Source organism: Hylobates moloch, unplaced genomic scaffold (assembly GCF_009828535.3).
Source record: "Hylobates moloch isolate HMO894 unplaced genomic scaffold, HMol_V3 SCAFFOLD_2, whole genome shotgun sequence".
NCBI lineage: Eukaryota > Metazoa > Chordata > Mammalia > Primates > Hylobatidae > Hylobates > Hylobates moloch.
The window spans coordinates 56501669-56526956 of NW_026652277.1; the positions used below are offsets into that span (position 1 = coordinate 56501669).

At 39.4% G+C, this 25288-nt stretch overlaps 2 protein-coding genes across 8 annotated transcripts in view; one reads left to right on the top strand and one right to left on the bottom strand.

The window, feature by feature from the left end:
- Positions 1–25288, bottom strand: part of ART3 (ADP-ribosyltransferase 3 (inactive)) — a 110872-nt gene that overhangs the window by 2048 nt on the left and 83536 nt on the right. For 2 of the 7 annotated variants that reach the window (XM_058433744.1, XM_058433749.1), the window contains exons 4-11: positions 13720–13752; positions 12420–12452; positions 10789–10818; positions 10284–10313; positions 10089–10118; positions 7139–7171; positions 6477–6509; positions 3286–3318 (exon numbers count right to left, since the gene is read on the bottom strand). In XM_058433744.1, coding sequence (XP_058289727.1) covers positions 3286–3318; positions 6477–6509; positions 7139–7171; positions 10089–10118; positions 10284–10313; positions 10789–10818; positions 12420–12452; positions 13720–13752 — 255 coding nt within the window. The remainder of the gene's footprint in view (positions 1–3285; positions 3319–6476; positions 6510–7138; positions 7172–10088; positions 10119–10283; positions 10314–10788; positions 10819–12419; positions 12453–13719; positions 13753–25288) is intronic. The other 5 variants (XM_058433754.1, XM_058433756.1, XM_058433760.1 and 2 more) reach the window with 5 other exon arrangements.
- Positions 1160–1824, top strand: LOC116466811 (small ribosomal subunit protein eS27-like). The gene has a single exon (XM_032149893.2). It carries the CDS (start codon positions 1534–1536, stop codon positions 1780–1782), a length of 249 nt encoding a protein of 82 aa, XP_032005784.1. The 5' UTR covers positions 1160–1533; the 3' UTR covers positions 1783–1824.

Below are 25288 nucleotides of genomic sequence, written 5' to 3' on the forward strand. Positions count from 1 at the left end.
TGTAGTTCAAACCTGTGTTGTTCAAGGGTCGACTACATATCATCAAGCTCTGCTACGCTAGGTTTTATGTAGGATTTCACATGCTTTTACATTTCTATATAGCCAATATAATGATTTTCTGTTGTTCAAGTTCTCTAGCATTTTTTTTAGCCATTTTTCTATTTCCATTTTCTGTATATACATGCAAGGTAAGTTTAACTCTGTGTCTTCTATTTCAAATAAGATAACCACCAACATACAACTGGATATACAGTCATCCATCCCTCAGTATCCTTTGGGGACTGGTTCTAGAACCCCTGAGGATACCAAAATCCATGGATGCTCAAGTCCCTTATAAAAAATGGCATAAATAAATAAACAAAATAGCATACACAGTATTTACATATACCTACACACATCCTCCTGTATACCTTATACCATCTCTAGATTTCTTATAATACCTAATACAATGTAAATGATATGCAAGTAGTTGTTATACTGTATGGGTTTTTAAATTTGTATTATTTTTTCCCCACAAATATTTTCGATCCACAGTTGGTTGAATCCCAGAGGATACAGAGGGCTAACTATAGCTGCATTGTTTTTTAAACACTAATCTCTGCAAGATGATAAAAAAAATAAACGTTTTTCCCTCCATACATACACTGCTGGAAAAACTCTTTCCCTTTCATTTGAACTAGTGGAGAGGAGCAGTGGAGTCCATCCACAGGATAAACTGTTTCATGCTGCCCTAAACTGTTTTTGTTTGAGCTACAGGGAAGCATTGACTGGAAGTATCCAAATGGGATCACCACTCAGATTTCATAAATAAAACCAAGAAAAATAGCCAGTAAGATTTGTAAAAGCCTTCATATTATCAATGTACTTGCCATAGTTATAAACATGCAGTTAGATGTATACACATAGAGAAATGGATAGACAGATGCACACATGCATTAGTACAGTCATGCAACGCATAACGATGTTTCCGTCAATGACAGACCACATGTATGACAGAGATCCCATAAGATTATAATAGAGCTGAAAATTTCCTACTGCCTAGCAACATCGTGGCAGTCGTAACATATTACGTGTTTGGAGTGATGCTGGTGTAAATAAACCTACTGCACTGCCAGCTGTATAATTGTATAGCACGTACAATTATGTACAATACATAACATTTGATAATAAACAACTATGTTACTGTTTTATGTACTTACTATGCTTTTAATCATTATTTTAGACTGTACTCCTTATACTTATTAAAAAAACGTTAACTATAAAACAGCCTGAGGCAGGTCCTTCAGGAGATACTCCAGAAGGCATTATCATAGGAGATGACAGTTCCATGCACATTACTGCCCCTGAAGACCTTCCAGTGGAACAAGACATGGAGGTGCAAGACAGTGATATTGATGATCCTGACCCTGTATAGGCCTAGGCTAATGTCAATGTTTGTGTCTTAGTTGTTAACAAAAGTTTAAAAAGTTTAAAAAAGAAAGGTGATAAAAAAGCTTTATAGGTCCAGCGGTGACGACCTACCCACACGAGAACATGCCTCTTGCAAAGGATCTCCATCCCTCTCCAGAAGAGGAGAGGAAACACAAGAAGAAACGCCTGGTGCAGAGCCCCAATTCCTACTTCATGGATATGAAATGCCCAGGATGCTATAAAATCACCACGGTCTTTAGCCATGCACAAACGGTAGTTTTGTGTGTTGGCTGCTCCACTGTCCTCTGCCAGCCTACAGGAGGGAAAGCAAGGCTTACAGAAGGATGTTCCTTCAGGAGGAAGCAGCACTGAAAGCACTCTGAATCAAGATGAGTGGGAAACCATCTCAATAAACGCATTTTGGATTTAAAAAAAAAAAGCTTTATAGAATAGGATATAAAGAAAAAATATTTTTTTACTACTGTACAACATGTGTTTTAAGCTAAGTGTTACTACAAAAGAGTCAGATTAAAATTAAGTTTATAAAGTAAAACAGTTACATTAAGCTATGGTTAATTTACTATTGAAGAAGGAAAATTTGTTATGAATTTAGTGTAGCCTCTGTATAGTATGTATAAAGTCTACAGGAGTGTACAGTAGTGTCCCAGGCCTTCACATTCACTCAACACTTAAGGGCAACTTCTGGGCCTACAAGCTCCATTCATGTTAAGTGCCCTATATACCTGTACCATTTTTAATCTTTTATATTTTTACCGTAACTTTTCTATGTTTAGATACGCAAATACCATTGTGTTACCGCTGCCTACAGTACTCAATACACTAACATGCTGTAAAGGTTTATAGCCTAGGAGCAGTAGGCTATACCACGTAGCCTACGTGTGTAGTAGGGGATACCATCTAGGGTTGGGTAAGTACACACTATGATGTTTGCACAACGACAAAATCACTGAACACATTAATCAGAACATATCCCCATCGTTAAGCAATGCATGACTGTATGTTACCATAGACCAGTGGTTCTCAGGGGGGCAGTATTGCCCCAAGAGGCAGTTTGGACAACTGTCAAGAGTTTTTTTTGTTTCGTTTTGTTTTGTTTTTTTATCATTGCTAACAGTGGAGTGGAGGTAGAGGGCTAGATATCCTGCAGTGCTCTAGTCCTGGGCCATGAAAAATTGACCAACTTCCTGCACAACTTTCAAATGTACTGCTAGACATACATGTAAGTTAAAACCTATTTAAAATAAACTCAGAACCTAAAGCAGTTTTATGTATAAATATTTTTGATAGTTTTGATAAACATTAAACATCAGTTTTTATTTAGTATCTACTCTATTTCCTCACTCCATTTTCTTATACTTCCTGTATAGAATAGCTTCCAATCTTCTCTTCAACCCAAATTTATTTGCATAAATATAACCATCTGTCTACTTTAGACATGATGTTGATTTTTATGGGTACAAATGCATCTCATCTATGGATCTTCTTTTGGGATAATATAAGGACTTTATAAAATACTTGTTATAAAGGAAGAATTGGGTTGAGAACCACTGCTCTTTCTTTTTTAATATATATTTTCTATTTTTATATTTTGCTCCCAGTCTCCAGACTGGTGAGAACCACTGTTCCAAGAGTAGAGACTCTAGATACAATGGAAAATGATTATTGAAGAAACAAAGCTATATTGTCCCCAACACACACATGCACACACAAGCTTTTGGATATATTATACTCTGTTATTAAGATGCCTTAAACCCTTGCAACTTTGTTCCCTTTATTGAGGAAAAATAAATTTCTCACTTTTTCTATATTACAGAAGCAGGCATTTATCAACTGAGGAAATGAGATATTTCTTACTAGGATTGTTGATATTTCCTTGACTTTTATCTTCTAAAATATAAAGAGATTTTGAGTTAGTTATATTGTACATCTGTTTATCCCGAAAAGAAAGATCTGATTAAAAATTAAGCAAACTTGGTTATCTCTGGGAGTGGGTCTGAGGGGCAGGTTAATAGGTTTACGGGTATGTGTGGGGTTAGGGGAAGGGTTTAATTTGTTCTCATCTGTGCTCTTTGAATTTTTTTTTACCATCAATATGTGTTTACATTAAAATAAAAGTTAAAATTTTATTTACAAAAAAGTGTTTTCTACATATTGAACTTAGATTCCCAAGTACATTAATAACTACCATTCATTGAGTGTTCACTATGTGCCATACATTGTGCAAATGCTTTATGTACACCATCACCTTTACTTCTTAGTCTTATTAGCCAGGTATAATTATCCATATTTCACAGATATTCCTTAAAACATTTATGAAATGTTTTGAGGAATGCCATGCATAAAATCACGGGGATAACTGGTGCTAGAAACATCTAATTTCAAATTTGCTCTGAATTACTATGCTATACAGATGCTTCTCGACTTATGGTGGGGTTGTATCTCAATAAATCCAATGTAAGCTGAAAATACCGTAAGTCAAAAATGCATTTAACTCACCCAACCTACAGAACATCATGGCTTAGCCTAGCCTACCTTAAACGTGCTCAGAACACTTACATGAGCCTGCAGTTGGGCAAAATCAGCTAAGATAAAGCTTATTTTATAATAAAATATTGAATGTCTCATGTAATCTATTGGATATTGTACAGAAAGTGAAAAAGAGAATAGTATGGGTACTTGAAGTATGGTTTTTACTGAATGTGTATGGCTTTCAGACCACTGCAAAGTCAAAAAATCCTAAGTTGAACCCGATAGAGCAGGAGCACCGTCATCTTGGACAAACACCACCACTTTAAATTCCAGCTCCCTTTCTAGCCTCATGCATTTCAAGGAAATCACCTCTTCTAACTACAAGCAGCCAGAAGGAGCAAACAGTAAAACACAGATAAAACAGCTTGGGCACAAAGGGAGGTGGGGGGAAAGTCTCTTGAGTAACTCCCAAACTTCACCCTCATACAATGGGCCCCAGTAAAACAGTGGGCCTTAATAAGCACATTCCTTTCCCTTCAGGTGCACTAAGTTAGGGAAGCTACAAGCAGACTTGGGGGATATGCCTGCAGCTGCAGCACAATGTATGGGAACAGACACACAACCCTCCCTCCCAGACAAGCACAACAAAGAGACACAGAAGCAGTCCAAGCCTCTGATAAACTCTCCCACCCTAAATCCTTAAAAACTCTTAGTCTGTAAAAAAGTGGGCCTCTAACCTAACTCGGCCAGAAGACCCCTCTCAAGTTTGTTTTCTCTAAAATAAATCTGTCCTAACTGGCAAGCCATCTTTTCATGTTTCTTTCCTCTTTCTTTAATTCTTACAGAACCATTGTAACTTGGAGACCATCTGTACTACCAAGTGTGTGCCTAGCATTGAAATATTATGATATTACCATATTTTAACAGCTTTGAAGCCAAATACCAATTCTAGGTGCCCAGGATAGAGGTGGATAACTAAATCTGTTTGGAAGACAAGTGTAGCACAAAGTGAAAAAAGCTTGAAAAGTTTGAGTCTTGGGTGTCTCTTTCTAGCCTATTATAAATTCGTTAATCTTCTTATGTTTCATGTTCTCATCTCTGAAGTGTCAATAATATTTATCTTATTGGATTAAATGAGCTCCTGTGTACTGTTTTCACATCACCTTTTAAAAAGCTACACATAGCTTTCCAGGAAGGGCACAATACACTGTAGTCCTAGCAAAACCTAGTGGCCTATTGGACGATACAGAGTGTAGTGAGGAGCACAGAATGGCTGGTCCCAGTATTGGCACGCTGCACAGTCCTCATTCACAGTTCTTGGATGATGCTATTTCTATGTCTACAGATTCCTTCACCCTGAGAAGCCTGCCTCATTCTGGAATAGACAGGCCCAGCTGGAAGCCAACTGTTCCTGTTTAAGATCAAGTGCCTTTTTTGATGTTTGGCCCAGAGAACCATAATAGCAGCCTGCTGCTCACACTGAAAGAAATTCTCAACATTTTCCCTGTCTGGCTTGCAGGCTGGGGTATCAGAAAGTGTACAGCCCACATGTCTTCCCCAGACCCCGTAAGACTGAACTAACTGAATGATTATGGTAAAGGACTTAGAATCCACGGTGCCTCCATCCCCAGTAAAGAATGTATTACCAGGTTTTTCATTCAGTTGTATCATTTTTATTCCTAAATAAGAAAGAGGTTTTCAGATAACAACTAAGGCAGCTTCCATTTACTACTATGTTACTACCATTCATTTTGCTAGGTACTTTATCTCATTAGGTCTTTAATCAATCAGTCCTGCAAGACAGAAGCTTTCCTCATTTTACAGATGTGAAAGCAGGGGCATAGAAAGTGAAGTAACTTATATAAAGCTAGTCAGAGGAAAGTGGCAGAGACTTCCTGAAGCCAGGTCTGTCTACACAGCTCATGTTCATCTCCCACCATGCTCAGTGGCTGCCTTTCAGATAGCCACAGTTTGACGAGCAAGACCCCAATGATGGCACTGTGCAAACTCAGGACTAGCAAGCTGAAGAGATGTAGACGCACAAGGTGTGTCATCAGTGTCACTAGAGGTTCACTTCAAAGTTGTGGCCGAATAAATCCAACAGTGCAAATTTGGGTCAATATAAAAGAGGTCCTGGACCCTTTTCTCTGAGCCTATGTTCTCTGAGCCTTTATTTAACTAATAGAAAACGCTGTTTCTGTATACAGCATGCAGCTTCCATTGACAGCAGTGCTACGTGAAGTTCAGCACTGTGTGGCTGGATATAGTTTTTAAGATGCCAAATATCTAATTTCCTTAACAGATCATCATTCCATAATAACAAAACCTACAAAAAAAATATTTTCAAAGTACTACATGAACTCAGGAGAAAGGGTTTTAAGCACTGGACAGTGGCTTGCACCCTGAGATTCTATGGTTTTATAGTCCTTACAAATATTACTGTCATGTACATGTGACTACTGATGGCTACATTTGATAGATGACAATTATAAGGCATAGAAAGTCCCATGCATATCTAATGGTGAGTACTCCCCAAACTGGCATCTTCCCCTCTGGCATGCCTATCAGTTGCTTACCAGGTAGTGGAGAAGGTTCTGGAATTTTCATTCCTAAATGAGAAGGAAGTTTTCAATGACTTACAGTTTGCTCCACTGAGTATAATTTTCAAACTCTTGTCTGCTGAGCTTAAGAGACGCAAGCACCCAAGTCCCCAGTGCACTATAGTTTCTGGCTTTTTATTTAAAAGTTCTGCTTACATAAACCCTCATTATACGAATCCACACCAAGATTAGAGGAGTCTTCTGCCATAGCACTTCACTGAGCATGTTTATGCCAGGAGAATACCGTGTTTTGTTACCTGGAGATACAGGCAATGAGATGTTAGCCAAGACTAACAGTCAACTTGTGCGTAAAGTTAGCTTTCTATTGAATAACTTTAGCTGTAGAACCTGGAAGGTGCTGGACTGATGCATCCAGATCCCAGGAGCCTTTCCCTCAGCCACATCCAGAGCAGAACTAACTTTCCTGCCCCAGAGACAATGCTCCAGGAGCACATCAATGCACAGGAGGAAAGGGACTTTCTCTACTCTTCCCCAGCTAAGTATTTGTAGATGACTGGCAGGTAGCTATAAGGGAAATATTCATGAATAATAGTCTCATGACAGTATTCTCTTAAATGCCTGGGGAATCCTGCTCAACTCATTCTTGGGCTCAGGGAGTAAATAGAAAGCTGTCTTACCAGGTATTTGGGTGGGTTCAAGGATTTTCACACCTAAAGGCAGAAATGAATATTGGTTTGTATTAATCAGTTATCTTATACTGTTAATACTCTTCTTTTGTCTATACTTCCTCCATTTCCAACTTTCAAAAAAAAAAAAAAAGGCAGGGGGAAAGAAAAAACAAACAGCAACAACAAAAACACCTTTCAATGGCTTTTCATTCTCCATGTGACAGAGTCCAAACTCCTTAGCCTGGACTTCAAGAACTTCCACGATCTAACCCCGTCTCTCCAACTTTATCTTCAGAAGGCAGTCCCAATATATCCGTTTTTGGATGAAACAGTACTGGTTTTACGTTTCTGTTTGGTTTAGCTCTATCGTAATTATAGTTATTAGCTCTGTGACTTTGGGCAGACTACTTAATCCCTCCTAACTTCAGTTTCTCACTTTGCAAGAGAAATATTTACCTCTTAGGTTTGTAGTTAGTGAAGATTAAAGGAAAGACTGCATAAAAGTGCTTGGTACACTGCACGGAGCGAAAAAAGGTATCCAATAAATGAAGTCCCTTTGTTCTTGTCTAACTCATTCCTCAAACTCTCCAGGCTCAGTAATATTTTTTTCTTTTTTGAGAGACAGGGTCTCGCTGTGTCACCCAGGCTGTGGTGGGGTACAATGACACAATCATAACTCACTATGATTCTCCTGCCTACGCCTCCCAAAGAGCTGGGATTATAGGTGTGAGCCACTGTGCTGGCTTTTCACAGTGTTCTTCATCCTAGGAATCCTTATTGTCTCCTAACCATGTAGCTAGTCTCAGTAAATAGATTATTTACCAGGTGAAACAGTGAGCCTCTGGCTTTTTATTCCTAATGATGAGAATAAGAACTATTTAGTGAAAAAATGCAATCAGCTTGAAAATTAATTTGACCTTATACTTGACTTCTGTAGTAGAAAACTCAGAACGCTTTGAGAAATGGCAGAGGACAAGGTAACAAAAAGAAGAGATTTAACCCACTGGAGCCTAACTGATGATAACAACTAAGGCTAGTGACCCAGAATCCCTCCTAGGTTAAGCACCTCTTGTTCATTTTTTAAAAATTCAACCCAAAGACCTTGACCCAAAATTGGCATTATATGTAATATATAAAATATGCTTCCTAATTATATAATACGTTATAGATAATTTGGAAAAATACAGAAAATTATTAAAATTAAAGTTCTCTTAAAACTGCAGATCTCAGAAATACTCTACTCATTCTTAACATTTTTGGTGTATTTCAATCATTTTGCTATGCATACATATATATGCATATACATTTTTAAAAGTTAATATTATACTCTATATGCAGCTTTATATCCAATTATTTACCTTTGTATTAAGAGTACTTTCTTCTATCTTTAGATGGTTTCAAAAATATGATTTTTAAGTTGCTTAGTGTTTCATAATATAGATAGTATTTTATTTAACAATACCCAACGGTTGGACACTGAGGCTGTTTCTAAATTTTTGCTACTGTCAAATAAAAATTATAGGAGGCCATTGCTTCAGACTAAGTTTCTGCAGTAGGCCCCAACAGACTAAAAATCGAAACGGAGTCACCCATGCTAAAGTTCCATATCACCTAAACTAAGTTGTCTGACCTTCTAAGAAATCAGGAGAAAGAAATAACAGAATTTCCCAAACTGGCCATTTTAAAATCTTCAATCAGCCTGATAAATGAAGTTCCCGCTGCTTCAATCCTTCCACACAAAAAAGGTAGCCTGAAATAAACTGATGTTAACTAATCAGTTATTTTTCTACTGTTCTGTCTAAAAGTAACTAATATACTCTGTTCTTTGCTTCAACTTTCTTTGGCTCTTCTCTGTCTTTAAAGCCAAACTTCTGTGCTCAGCTCAATGGACACTTATTCTACGGAATAAAGTGTTGCCCAATTCTAGAATCTCAAATAAAGCCAACTGATCTCTTTAAATTTGTTGTAATTTTGTCTTTTGACACTACTTTAACACTGTGATAAGCATTTTTGTACACAAATCTTTGTGTTCATCTCTAATTTCCTTGGGACAAATATCCAAAAGTGTTATAACCGAGTCAAAAGGTACAAATATTTTTAAGACTAGTAATACATACTACTAAATTGCTCTCCAAAAAAGTTCCAATTTATAATCTCACCAGTAATTTATGAGACTTCCTGTCCCGGTACCCTTGAGGACATCTGAGTAATTTTTTTTTTCCAAGATGGAGTCTCGCTCTGTCACCCAGGCTGGAGTGCAGTGGCGTGATCTCGACTCACTGCAACCTCCGCCTCCCAGGTCCAAGTGATTCTCCTGCCTCAGCCCCCCCAAGGAGTTCGGACTACAGGCGTGCGCCAGCATGCCCGGCTAATTTTTGTATTTTTAGTGGAGACAGGGTTTCGCTATGTTGGCCAGGCTGGTCTCGTGATCCGCCTGCTTTGGCCTCCCAAAGTGCTGGGATTACAGGCGTGAGCCACCCCGCCTGGCCATTTGAGTAATATTACAAATAAAACAAAAACAAATACTTGAGGATGAGTTATACTTCGGAATGTACTAAATAATCAAATGGATATAGCTAATGGCATATATTAATCAGATTGCTGGAGACAGAAATAAATACAAAGAATAGTCATTTTAATCTAGAAAAAACAACACTATTTGTTATGCCCTGCCCCATGCCCTAGAGGTCACAAGAATGTGAGGAATAATTAGTCACACCTTCCTCTATTTGGTGGGATGACCTAAAGATTGTTAGACAGGAGAAACAGAGCTGCTATGTCATTTTTCTAAAGAATTCTACCCGAAACCCAGGAGAGTCTCTAATATACCAAACCAGTGAGCTAAGGTGAGCTCTGCCTTCCTCCCACTTTTCTTACCACGACATTCTTCCCTGTTCCCACATGTAAAGGGAGATATATTGCAAAATGTAAGCCCCCAGAATTTATATAAATGTCTTACCATGGTCTTCAAGCTTCTGGTTTTTCTCACCTGAGTTACAAAAAGAAGCTTATCAGTTTTAACAATGGAACAAAAGAATTGGCAGTTACTATAGCTACAGCAAAATTATTTTCAGTAAATATGAAAATACTCCCACCTGTAAAGGGAGATATCTTGTAAAATGTAAGCCCCCAGAATTTATAAAAAATGTCTTACCATGGTCTTCAAGCTTCCGGTTTTTCTCACCTGAGTCACAAAAAGAAGCTCATCAGTTTTAACGAAGGAACAAAAGAATTGGCAGTTACTACAGCTACAGCAAAATTATTTGCAAGAAATATGAAAATATTCCCACCTGTAAAGGGAGGTATCTTGCAAAATGTAAGCCCCCAGAATTTTTTTTTTTTTTTTTTTTGAGATGGAGCCTCGCTCTGTTGCCAGGCTACAGTGCTGTGGCACAATCTCAGCTCACTGCAACCTCCAACTCCCTGGTTCAACGGATTCTCCTGCCTCAGCCTACCGAGTAGATGGGACTACAGGCATGCGCCACCACGCCTGGCTAATTTTTGTATTTTTAGTAGAAATGGGGTTTCACTATGTTGGCCAGGATGGTCTCAATCTCCTGACCTCCTGATCTGCCCGCCTCGGCCTTCCAAAGTGCTGATATTACAGGCATGAGCCACCGCACCTGGCCAAGCCCCCAGAATTTATAAAAATGTCTTACTATGGTCTTCAAGCTTCTGGTTTTTCTCACCTGAGTCACAAAAAAGTTCATCAGTTTTTTTTTTTTTTTTTTTTTTTTGAGTGGAGTCTCGCTCTGTCGCCCAGGCTGGAGTGCAGTGGCGCAATCTCGGCTCACTGCAAGCTCCGCTTCCCGGGTTCACGCCATTCTCCTGCCTCAGCCTCTCCGAGTAGCTGGGACTACAGGCGCCCGCCACCACGCCCGGCTAATTTTTTTTTGTATTTTTAGTAGAGACGGGGTTTCACCATGGTCTCGATCTCCTGACCTCGTGATCCGCCCGCCTCGGCCTCCCAAAGTGCTGGGATTACAAGCGTGAGCCACCGCGCCCGGCCCAAAAGTTCATCAGTTTTAACGATGGAACAAAAGAACTGGCAGTTACTATTGCTACAGCAAAATTATTTTCAGGAAATATGACTATAAAGAACCATTTGATATGCCCAGGAAACTACCCTACTAAACTTGAGTTGTCGGTCAGAGTCTAAATGTACCTTGGCTAATGAGCTGGAACATTCTCTGCCCCCACTATTAAGAAAAGTCATTACAAATAGCTTGTCTACCAGGGATCTCAAGGAGCCGAGAAAATGTCTATGCTGAAGAGTCGGCTAAAGTCCCTGTGAAGTGATCAGTAGAACCTGTGACTGCAACGGAACAATAAAAAGAAGGGCTGCTAAGCAAGTCCTCAAGGCCTAAAGTGCTTCACTTCTATCAGGACAGGAAGTATCTTCCCAAACATGAAATAAATTGCATGTTTTAAAAAGGCTGGAGCCTCTTCTCTTTTCAACAAAGAAAAATTTATTGTAGCCACATGAGCCAAACACATGATAGGGAACTTACATGCAAAGAAATGATTTGGGCCATATATCCTTACGTGGAAACTTAAAGAGCATCTAATCACCTACATATTTTAGTTAAACGTATTAAACATCAAGCATCTGCATATTTGAGAGATCCAAATATGCTGAGTTTTGTATTTTTGTCTGAGTATTTGGAGTCACACAGGTTCATTTTAATGACTGAATACAGAGCTATACCTAAGAAGCCCCTAGAACTGGTCAAGAATGACTCTAGCTCTTCATTCTCACCACCCGTATTCCCCAGAAAGTTTCCATATTGTTCAGATCTCCACAAAGCCAATTCTCTCATTTGAGGAAGGTATATTTCCCTAGAATAGGTTCTTTATTTTTTTCCTGTCATATAGGCCAAGTCACTGCTTTATATCTGCAAATTTTCTTCAGCTAAGAAATACATTTGCTAAACAAGAAAGAGCTATTAAACATCCAGGTAAGGATTATTACCTGGTGACAGAGTTTCACCCTGTCACCCAGGCTGGAGTGCAGTGGGTGCAATCTTGGCTCACTGCAACCTCTGCCTACCAGAATGAAGTGATCCTCTCGCCTCAGCCTCCCAAGTAGCTGGGACTACACGTGCACACCACCATGTCCGGCTAAGTTTTGTATTTTTTGTAGAGATGGGATTCTGCCATGTTGCCCAGGCTGGTCTCAAACTCCTAGGCTCAAGTGATCCACTCACCTCGGCCTTCCAAAGTGCTGGGATTACAGGCGTGAGCCACCATGACCAACCAAGATTATTTTTAAAAATTAGAGCATACTCACCAGGGTTGTAGACATAGATGGGTTGAAAATATTCTGAAATACAGACATGTTTTCATTACATGGTACTATGCTCAGATGTGAATGTCAGGTTCAGTCTATTTTTAAATGTTCATTAATAATAAAGATTGAGTTGGCTTATATTTAAGAAACATAAAAATATGGTTACTATAAGAGATATAAAATTTCAATTCAAAGACAAATGGATGTGGATTCACTTTTTTTTTTTTTTGAGACAGAGTCTTGCTTTGTCGCCCAGGCTGGAGTGCAGTGGCACAATCCCGACTCACTGCAACCTCTGCCTCCCGAGTTCAAGCAATTCTCTTGCTTCAGCCGCCCAAGCAGCTAGGATTACAGGCACCTGCCACCACACCTGGCTAATTTTTGTATTTTTAGTAGAGCCAGTTTCACATGTTGCCCAAGCTGGCCTCAAACTCCTGACCTCAAGCAATCTACCCGCTCGGCCTCTGGATGTGGATTCATTTAAATTACATGAAAAAAAATTCACAGGAAAGCTAGCCAGGAAGACAGCTAGAAACAGACCCTTGTTTTTGAACTTTTTTTCTCTCTCTTCTGATACCTTTGGTATGTTTTTAAACTTTTTAACGAGGAAATCTTCAAAAGGATCCACCCAGAGCATGTCTTAATCCAAAGGCATTTTTTGGTATCTTTAATTCAAATTTATTAGGCCTATTTGATAATGCTGTTCCTTAATACTCTTAGAATTTTCTGTCTGCCTTCCCAAATCTTTCCCACAGTCCTCTAAGAAAGATTTTTTTTTGGTCACATCCTCTTATTTTTCCCCGAGGAAGTTAAAATTGACCTCATTACTCTTCTGTCATCCCATTCTCCTCCTTCCTTGACCTATATTCATGCCATTCCTTCATTGGTCTCCCAAATGTTATTTCCTAAGATAATAAAATACAGGAACAGGAGCTAGCTCTTTGCATAGGAGTCAAGTGGGAAATGGCTGAAGATGTAGGGGAATTAAGGAGTCCTTACACTCCTGTAAGGTCAGGCTCAGATGGCAGTGGCGTGTTCCCTTCATGCCCAGGCCAATGCAGTGTCTGAGAGAAGAGCCACAGGCAAGTCTGGGGGTGGGGATGAGGGTGGCAGTGGGGACTGGCAGCAAAGGCTCCTAGGCTCTCCACCTGAAAAGGTACTAGCAGTAGCACAGTTTAGCCTTGAGAAAATGATGTTTGACAGAATGACAATACAGTGGTGGGGTGGCTCTGACCCATACCTATGAGAAGTAACTGATAAAATTCCTATTATAGGGATAAGACTTTAAAGCGTATCTTACCTAGGTTCTCAATACAGTTTTCGGTTTTTAGTCCTGAAACACAAAGATAAAGCTTTATTAGTTAGACATAATCTACCCTAGTAAATATTTCAATTAATCTATGGCTATTGGTAACCTAATCTGTCAGCCCCTGGTTTATCAGACTCATAATTAGTAAGATGCAAATTGCAGGCTGGGCATGGTGGCTCATGCCTATAACCCCAGCATTTCGAAAGGCTGACGCGGGAGGATCGCTTCAGCCCAGGAGTTCGAGACCAGCCTGGGCAACATAAGGAGACCCCCATTTCTACAAATTTTTTTTTTTTAATTAGCCAGGCATGGTGGCACACACCTGTAGTCCCAGCTACTCAGGAGGGTCAGGTGGGAGGCTCGCGTGAGCCCAGGAGGTTGAAGCTGCAGTGAGCTGTGATCACGCTACTACACTCCAGCCTGGGTGACAGAGTGAGACCCTATCTCAATTATTTTAAAAAATTGCAGAACAATTATATTTTAGTATTTATAGTACAGCCACCAAACAGCCATATGACCTTTGACAAAACACCTAAGCTTTCTGGAATTCAGTATTCTTATCTGCATCTTTTACTAGGAGACTGCTTCAAATGACTTTCAAGGGTCCATCCAGGGCTAATACTTTATCATTCTATTCTATAATTAGTCTGCAAAATTTAGGAGAAAATTTACCTGTCCCATTAATCCTCTCTTCAGATACTAAACGTCCTCAACAGCAAACCTATCCCTCTACTACAACAATTTCTATCCTTTGACGAAAAAGAATCTCAGTCAGACCTTCAACATCCTTTAATATTTGAACAAAGATCCTTCGCATTCATATAAAGAAAATGGGTTGGTATGCCCCAGAATATTCATTTGTATATGAGGAAATCCACAATATTTGGAGAACAGAACATGGCATCTGACAGTACTTTTTGAAAGGCCCTAGATGCTCTCACTGGTGATGCCCTTAGAAAAAGTTGTCAGTGCTGCAGTGATTCCCCTGAGACTTGACAGAAAGGGGAATCTACCAGCCAACAGCAGTAAGGTAAGAAGGTTAGTGAGACAGCATACAGATTTGGTGCAGTATGAGCCATATGGAAGGCCTACCAGAATGCACAACAAAGGTCCAGATGCCTCGTGGTCTCTACTTCATACCTGACGAACGCACTAATCTAATCTGGAAGTTCAGCTACCTGAGGAGGAGCCTCTTTACCTACAATAGGAGAATCCCTAGAGAGGCCTGGCTCCTAAAAACGATATATACTTCTATAATCTGCTCTCAAGTCCTGCTCCATTTGTTGTGAGTGTCTGAACCAAAAACCCAGGTGATTTGGTCCACTTTCTACTGGTCCAGGAAATAACAGATGTGTTAGAATCTGGACAGTGCCCTGAGGCTAAACTCAGGCATTTGACTAGACTAGAAATTTAAAAATTGGTTCTAGAGATTATTACAAAATGTTGTCTCGGGGTGTGGTGGCTTACACCTGTAATCTCAGCACTTTGGGAGACCAAGGCGGGTGGATCACCTGAGGTCAGGAGTTAGAGACCAGCCTGGTCAACATGGTGAAACCCCGTCTCCACTAAAAATACAAAAATTAGTCCAGCGTGGTGGTGCGTGCCTATAATCCCAGCTACTCAGGAAGCTGAGGCTGGAGAATCACTTGAACACGGGAGGCAGAGGTTGCAGTGAGCCAAGATCACACCATTGCACTCCAGCCTGGGTGACAAGAGCAAAACACTTGTCTCAAAAAAAAAAAAAAAAAAAAAAGTTGTCTCAGCAGGAGATGAGTGAGTACAAGCCTCATTCAGAGGGCTTATTTGAGGATAAGGTGAAGGTGAGGGGAATTGTGGATGAGAAGGCTACAGATGTAAGTTGAAAGATGCAGCCTGGGGACCAGGCACCAGGGGGATTTTAAAAGCCTTTGTCTTTTGTCTGTAGCACAAGTCAGAGCATGTTTCTCAAAGTGTAGTTTTCCAGCCACATACTTCAGAATCACCTGGGTGCTTATTAAAAAGGCAAATTCCAGAACCATAGCCAGGACTATTATTGCTACATACTTTCTAGAGGGGGATGCCTTGTGATCTGCACTTTAAATAAGCACTCCAAGTGATTTTTATGCACAAAATTTTTGAAGGCCTCCTGAATAGAAAAGAATGGGTATCTTTATTTATTATTATTCTTTATTTTTGAGATGGAGTCTCGCTCTGTCACCCAGGCTGGAGTGCAGTGGTGTGATCTCGGCTCACTGCAACCTCCACCTCCTGGGTTCAAGCAATTCTCCTGCCTCAGCCTCCTAAGTAGCTGAAATTACAGGCACTCACCACCACGCCCAGCTAATTTTTGTATTTTTAATAGAAGCAGGGTTTCACCATGTTGGCGAGGCTGGTCTTGAACTCCTGACCTCAGATGATACACCTGCCTCATCCTCCTAAAGTGCTGGGATTACAAGCATGAGCCACTGTACTGGCCTCTTTAATGTTTAACACAGAGTCATTTTGTTAAGATTGCATCTCTCCTCCCTATTTAAACTCTGGATTTAATCTTCTGTTTAGCATTTTCAATAGCAGTAATCAAACTATTTTGAGTTTCTAAAGAAATAGCAGGGTTAAAAATGGATAAGAGAATTGGTCCAGAAATAAAAGGAGAGGCATAAATATATAAGGAATGAAAAAGGAAACCTACCAAAAGATTCAGTAGATGTAAAAAGATATGAGAATATTATGAACAACTTTATGCCTACTAATTTGAAATACAAAGGCAAATGGACAAATTCCTAGAAAATTTTAACTTATCAACCCTTAAGTAGTTTAAAATTTTTCCAGAAAGAATATACCAAGATAATTCAATTTTTATAGACAGAGTACCAGAGAGAAGGGAGTGGCACAGAGAACTCCAGAGATCTGCAAAGGGTTTCCCTCAAGTATTCAGTGGAGTGCTGATCAGATTATACGTGTGAGAAAACTACCCAATGCCAGAGAAAGAACCCACAAGGTCAAGAATAGTGTCTATTCCCATCAACCAGGCTGGAAAACCTTATAATTCACAGGCATTAGGTAGAGTATTGAGAAGGGTACAGCCTCAGCAGTGAGAAATAATGAGCCCTAGATTAAAGTTTCTCCAGTTCTGCCTAGAAAATCTGAAGAATAAGCCCTAAAATAATCAAACTGTTCTAAAGTAAATTAACTATGTACCAGAACAAAGCTCAAGAATATTTTCAGAAATATAAAATTACCATGCACACAACAAGGTAAAATTCACAACATCTGGCACCCAATCAAAAACTACCAGCAAAGAAGCAGGAAAATACATCATGACAAGAGAACTCAATCTAATGAAACTAACCCAGAGCTGACACAAATGTTAGTATTATCAGAAAAGTAAATTAAAGTAGTCATTACAACTGTATTCCATGTGTCCAAAAAATAGATTAAAAGTGTTGTCTTACCTCCAGCTGCCACACAAAATACCACAGGCTGGATGGCTTAAACAACAGATTTTTATTTCTCATAATTCCAGAGCTGGGAAATCCAAGATCAAGGTACTGGCAGATTCAAATTCTGGTAAAGCCTTTCTTCTTGGCTTGCAGACAGCCACCTTCTCACTATATCCTCATATGTCAGAGAAAGAACAAAGTTACGGTCTCCTTTCCTCTTCTTATAAAGACACTAGCTCCATCATGAGTACTCCCAACCCTCGTGACCTAATCTAAACCTAATTACTTCTTAAAGGCCCTACCTCCAAATACCATCACAGTGAGGATTAGGGCTTCAACATATGAATTTGGGGGGGATACATTCAGTAGTGTATGTCAGTACTACTAACAGGTGTTAAGCAGAGACGTGGAAGATATAAAAAGACCCAAATTGAATTTCTAGAGATAAAAATTCTGAGATGAAAAATACACTAGATAGAATTACTGACAAACTAGACACTGCAGAAAAAAGATTAGCAAACTTGACATATTGTGGTACGCAGAATAATACCCTTCTTAGAGAGGTATACATCCTATCCCCAGAACCTGTGAATATGTTATTTTACATGGCAAAAGAGAACTATGGTTGCAGATGCAAATAATGTTGCTAATTAGCTGGCCTTCAGATGGGGCAATTAGCTTGGATTTTCCAGGTGAGCTCAATCTGAGAACATAAATTCTTAAAAGTGGAAAAAACAAGTAGAAGAGAGGATCAGAGAAACGCGAGGTGCAGAGGACTCAACATGCTGTTTCTTTTTTGAGACGGGGTCTCAGGGTCTCCCTCTGTCATTTAGGCTGGAGTGCACAGTGGCGCAGTCATGGCTCACTGCAATATCAACTCTTGGGCTCAAGCAATCCTCCCATCTCAGCCCACCACAGGCAGCTGGAACCACAGATGCATGCCACCATGCCCGGGTACTTATTTTATTTTATTTTTTGTAGAGACAGGGTCTCGCTATGTTGCCCAGACTGGTCTCAAACTCCTGAGCTCAAGTGATCCTCCTGCCTCAGCCTCCCAAAGTGCTGAGATTACAGGCATGAGCCACCACACCTGGCCATCAACATGCTGTTTCTGACTGAAGATGGATGAAGGAGGCCACAAACCAAGGAATGCAGGTAACCTCTGGAAGCTGAAAAAAGCAAGAAAACAGATTCTTGCTTAAGCTCCCAGGAAGGAATGCAGCCCTACCAACACCTTAATTTCAGCTCAGCAAGACTTATGTCAGGCCTCTGAAATACAGAATTGTATGACAATAAATCTAGATGTGTTGTTTTAAACCATTAAATTTGTGGTAATTTGTTATGGCAGCAATGAAGTACTGAAATATACAAAACAATAGAAAACATCTAAAAATGAAAGACAGAAAAATACTAATAACAAGAAACATTAGAGTTTTATTGAGCTAGGGACAACCTCAAGCAGTTTAATATACATATAAACAGAATCCCTAAAGGAAGAAGAGAAGGGTGAAAAAATATTTGCACAAACAGTAGTCACAACTTTCCAAATATAATGAAAACTATGAACCTACAAATCCATAAAGTTCAATGAACTCCAAGCACAAGATACATGAAAAAAATGACACTAAGTTACATCATAATCAAATTGGTCCAAATAAGTATGATAAACACAAAGTCTTAAAAGCAGCCGGTGGGGAGAAGGGGAGCTAAATAAAGAGGAACAGAAATGAGGAGCACAGCAGATTTTTTTTTGTCAGAAGCAATTTAAGTAAAACAACAGGGGAACAGTAAATTTGTAAACTACTAAAAGAAAAAAAAAAAGATCAATCTAGAATTCTATACCCAGTGAAAATAGCTTTCAAAACTGAAGGTGAAATAAAGACTTTTCATACATATAACACTTAAAGGTAAATCTGACGAAAGATGGAAAAGACTTACACATTGAACACTATTTGGATACAGCTGACAGAAATTAAGACCTAAATAAGTGGAGATTTTATGCTGTGTTCATGAGTTGGAAAAGTATATATTTTTAAACTCTTCTCATATTGATCTATAAATGCAAGGCAAGCTTATTCAAAATCCAAGCAGAAATTGTAGAAATTGACAAGGTGATTCTAAAATTCATATGGAGGCATAAAGAACATATAATCACCAAAACAACTTCACAAGAATACGATGAACACTACCTGGTTTTGAGGTTTATTATATAGCTATAATGATCAATATATGCTACTGGGATAAAGATAAATCACCCAGGCGCAGTGGCTCACACCTATAATCCCAGCACTTTGGGAGGCTGAGGCAGGTGGATCACTTTCAGGTTAGGAGTTCAAGGCCAGCCTGGCCAACATGGTGAAACCCCATCTCTGCTAAAAATATAAAAAATTAGCCAGGCGTGGTGGCACATGCCTGTAGTCCCAGCTACTTGGGAGACTGAGGCAGGAGAATTGCTTGAACCCAGGAAGCAGAGGTTGCAGTGAGCCAAAATCGTGCCACTGCACTCCAGCCTGGGTGACAGAGTGAGACTCTGTCTCAAAAAAAAAAAAAAAAAGCTACAAATTGGGAGAAAATATTTGCAAATCACATATCAAACAAAAACCTTGTACCTACAATACATAAATAATTCTCAAAAGATAAGAAAACAACCTCATTAAAAATGGACAAAAATCTTTGAGCAGATGTTTCAGTAAATATATACAAATGGCAAATAAGTATGTGAAAAGATGCTCAACATTATTACTCATTAGGAACATGCAAATTAAAACCACAATAAAATACCACCACATATCTATTTAGAACTGTTAAAAAGACATCTATCAAGTCTCGGCAAGAATGTGGTATAGCTAGAACTCCTATACACTCCTGGTGAGAATGTAAAATAGTATAGGTACTCTGGAAAACAATTTGGCAGCTTCTTTCAAAGTTACACATATACCTATCATATAATCCAGCCAATGCATTCCTAGGCATTTACTCAAGTGTAATGAAAGCATATGTCCATACAAAGACTTGTACATAAATGTTCATAGAAGTTTTATTTGTAATAGCCAAGGACTGGAAACAACCCATGTACTTATCAACAGGTGAATAGACAAGTAAACTGTGTTATATCCACTATTCTACAACAGCATAAATAAACTATTGATATATGCAACAACACAGATGAATCTCAAAACAATTACGCCGAGTGAAAGAAGCCAGGCAAAAAAGAGAACATACTGTATGATAAGATTTGAATGAAACTCTAGACAGTGCCAACTAATCTGTAGTGACAGAAAGTACATTAGTAGATGCCTGGGGGGACTGGGAAACAGGGAAAGGGAGGAGAAAGGAATTGCAAAGAGGCATGAAACTTTTGTAAGCAACAAATATGAAATGCTCATTGTCTTGACTGTAGTGATGATTTCACTGGCATATACATATATCAAAACTTACTAAATTTTACTTTATGTGCAGTTTATTGCATATCAATTATAACTCAGTAAAGCTACTAATTTTTTTTCTTAATTATGAGGATGGGATGAACAGTACAGGACTAGGTTTTGGATCTGGTCTCTAGTTCCCTACCAAAAGAAGCCCTCCACATCCCTGACATGTTAAATACTGGAGATTACATAGCTGTCATGTTAGCAGAGAAGTCTACAGTTAGAAACATTAGACGCAGTCTGGACAAGAGTAAATAAAGACCTCCCACAAGTTCCCTATCTCTTTCAGATTCAAAGAAATTACAAATGTCAACGACTATACTCACAGCTGATTAGAATCTCTGGCAACAAGACTACATCAGAATTTGTAGGTCACAAGGACTTCCTCTTTCTGCAGGGCTGCTACTGCTCTGTTAACTGGGCCTAATTGAGACAGACTGTCTTATCGAAAGAAAAGTCATGATTCACTAAACCAGTATCTTATTATGCAATACGTTCTCTCTGAACTAAATTCCCATAAGGCTGGACAAACTCTCAAAAGCTCCACTGTCATATGGAAATCTTACCTCCAATAAAGGGCCAAACCTGGCTCCTAAAACCTAATCCACTTTCACAAACATGTGGCTGACCTGACATTAGATCCGTGGTTTTTCTAAACAGTGGCTGAGGTGTTCACAGAGCTAGCAAAGAATATTTTTATTTATTTATTTAAAGATGGAGTTTCACTCTTGCCGCTCAGGCTGGAGTGCAATGGCACAATCTCAGCTCACTGCAACCTCTGCCTCCCAGGTTCAAGTGATTCTCCTGCCTCAGCCTCCCAAGTAGCTGGGACTACAGGTGCCCACTACCACACCTGGCTAATTTTTGTATTTTTAGTAGAGACGGGGTTTCACCATGTTGGCCAGGCTGGTCTCAAACTCCTGACCCCGTGATCCACCCGCCTCGGCCTCCCAAAGTGCTGGGATTACAGACGTAAGCCACCGCACCCGGCCTCCAAAGAATATTTTTAAATTTCAAGAAAAACACAGCCAGCCTTGATATCTGTCAGACACCGTGTGAACTACTAGCTTGAGGTAGAACTCAGTTTTAGTTACACGTTATATCATGTTACAAACTGTTTGATGATGTATGTCTGTTCTCCCACTGCTATAAAGAAATATCTGAGACTGGGTAATTTATAAAGAAAAGAGTTTTGATTGGCTCGTGATTCAGCAGGCTGTACAGGAAGCATGGCAGGGGAGGCCTCAGGAAACTTACACTCATGGCAGAAGGTGAAGGGGAAGCAGGCTCGTCTTACATGGCCAGAGCAAGAGGAAGAGGGAGAGGGGGAAGATGCTACACACTTTTAAACAACCAGATGTTGTGAGAACTCTATCATGAGAACAGCACAAAGGGGATGGTGCTAAATAATTAGAAACTGCCCCCATGATCCAATCACCTCCTTCCAGGCCCCACCTCCAACACTGGAGATTACAATTGAACATGAGATTTGAGTAGGAACACAGATCCAAACCATATCATTTGCAAAGCTAGGTCTTTTTAGCAATTGTTGTTACAAAAGCAAGTATATGTGAAAATCAGTGTGGAACAGGAAATGAGATAGTACACAATCTGATTCCAGGGTCTGAGAAGCTGTGAATGTCCAAAAAGCAAACGCATCCCATGAGCAAGTAATTATTGTTAAGAATAAAATAATAGTACTTTAAAAAAGTATGTGCTATTTTTTCAAATGTTTACTAAGGTGTTAAGATATAAATATTTATTGATTTGGGGTATTGATAAATGCCACATTGATTTTCACATATACTTGGTTTCATTACAACAATTGCTAAAAAGATCCAGCTTTGCAAATTTATGACGTCATCAAACAGAATGTACTATGATATAACATGTAACTTTGAAACTGAGTTCCACCTCAGCTAGTAGTTCACCCAGTGCCTGACAAATATCAAGTATGGCAGTGTCTGTTGTGAAATTTAAAAATATTCCTTGGCAGCCTGGTGAATTTGCTATAGCATTCAGGGACACTTCAGCCACTGTTTAGAAGTATGAATTTATTATGATGTTGGATATGTCACTTCCTATTAGGCCTAGCAACATGGATCTTATTGATGTCTCAATCCTAGACAATCCCAGACAACAGTACAGAAACTTTGCTACTCCCAGGAAATGCTAAAAAAAAGGTGCCAATCCGAACCAGTAGAGATACTTAATATTTAATGAGCACACAAGGGCTGGGGGTAGATTTATAACAAATAAATCTGCATAGTCCTGTAGGTTCACCTTCTTTCCCCCTTTTAATGGCTTAGCAGAGAGCTGGCTCAACAGGTCTCAGTAAATTCTACAAAATAATACTACTAGCCACTGGAGTCTAGAGGCTCCTCCTTTCTATCAAGGCTACTTTCCAGCCAGGCAACAATATTCCCTGGCCCTCTTACTCTATAAATTATGTACAGCATTATACAGGCTCGCCTTTCTCTATGGGAACATTGACCAAAATGCCAGATAATCTCTGCCTACTCTGTTCAGTAAAAAAAAAAATGAGAGTTCAGGGAATGATATGTGCCCTACTATTTCTCTGCGTATAAATTTTCTTCCTATAAACCTGATATATTTGCACTGTAGGGTGCAGGGAGCCCCAAAGCCATGGCTTCCCACCAGGTATTTATAATTCATTCACCGTCCTCCCAACTGAGGTATAATTTTCCAATGGAGTAATTTTTTTAAGAGATGGGTGTCTCACTACGTTGCCCAGGCTGCACTTGAATTCCCGAGGAATTCAAGGGATCCTCTTGCCTCAGCCTCCCCAGTAGTTGGGTCTACAGGCACACACCACTGCACCCAGCCCCAATGGAGTAAATTTTAATGATAATGGATGTAGCTTGATTATACAGCTAACATTTCAACTTTATCGCATTTTCTAGAAAAATAGCATAAAAGATAGTTAGTTAACCTGGGCTAATCTTCTATTGAGAAAGGAGAGGGGTTTCTGTTACTCCTTTTCTCAGAGTTCACTCACATCAGCTTGGATTAATACCAAGATTAATGCCTGTGACCACTAGGAACTATATTATCTAAAGAGATGTTGATATTCTCTCTACTTCCTAACGAACAAAGTTTTTAGCTAACTAGTTTCTGAAAAATTCACAATATATTTTTATCTTGGAAATCACAGGCAAGTTTAAAACATTGTCGGACTGTGTTTAGCACACTAAACTTAATGCAGTAAAATTTTTTTTTACCCCTTTTAGAAATATTGTCTTTTTTTAATCCAAAGGCTTAGTTATATCCAGTCACAATGGAACAAGATTCTGACTATATCCTCCTTAGCTAGGGCTCTTAAAACACTTGGCCATTGTTCTTCACACTGTTTCAAACTGCCTGTCTTTAAAGGTTACTCCAGGGAGTTTTTGATCCTGACTTCTCATCTCTAGATGGCGGCAGAGGACTCCAGCCCAGGATTAAATCAACACACTCAAGTATAATGGCTGACTGTCATAGCTCCCTAAACACGTGGTACATGTGCGCCTCCACAATGACCTGCACTTCTCCATGCGGGTCTGAACTCTGGCGCTTTCAGAATCAGTCCAGTAGAACCTCTTTGGTTCTTTCATAATCCCACTCACAAACATGGAGTCTGTGGGCTCCATTGCCCACCTCAACCCATCAACCAGACCCCTGTGCTAAATTTAGGTTGTAGTCACTGCAGCCAGGGCTTTGATATAACAGTTCCACAAACGGCATCTGGCCAAAGGCATCAAAAGCACCAAAAGCGGTATCATTTCTGTCAGCCCAGCTGCAGCCGGGGTTTTGGCTGTGCTATGCTGGTAAAGTTTCACAAGATTGGTGTAGGGAGGGAGGGAGACCCTGGTTTGTAGTGTTTTCTGATTTCCATGATATAACTCTAAACTATGGCCAATTTCAGGCTACTGTCATGTAGACGGAGCAGGAAAGAAGACATTCATACCCACAATCAGTTCCCATGAGCTCGTCTAAACTGGCCCCAGCTGGCTTGGTTTTGGGTCAGGTCCAATGTATGGTTGGTGGGAATGAGCACTTTTCCTTTTTTGAAAAATGAATTTTATTGTGTATATTTAAGGTTTACATGATATCATGAAATACATTTGGATAGTAAAATGGTTACTATAGTGAAGCAAATTAACATAGCTATCATCTCACATATTTTTGTATATGTAACAAGAGAGCAAAAATCCACTTATTTAAGTAAAATACCATTTTATTGACTTTAGTCCTCATGTTACACATTAGATCTCTAAATCTGTTCATCCTACCTGTCTGCTATTTGGTATCCTTTGATCTACATCTCTTCAGTTCCTCTCCCCACACCTGTGGTAACTACTGTTTCATTCTCTCTCGTTTTTGATCTCATATATATTGCACATATAACCGAGATGATGCAATAGCTTTCTGTGTCTGGCTTATTTCACTTAGCCTAATGTCCTCCAGGTCCATCCATGTTGTAGCAAATGGCAGAATCTCTCTCTTTTTTAAAGGCTGAATAATATCCTATTGTATATATACCACATTCTCCTTATCCCTTTGTCTGTTGGTGGACATTTAGGTTGTTTCTATATCTTGGTTACCGTGAAGAATGCTGCAGTGAACATGGGAGTGCAGATATCTTTATCAGGCGGTGATTTCAACTCTTTGGGGTGTATACCCAAGAGAGGGATTACTGGGTCATATGGCAGT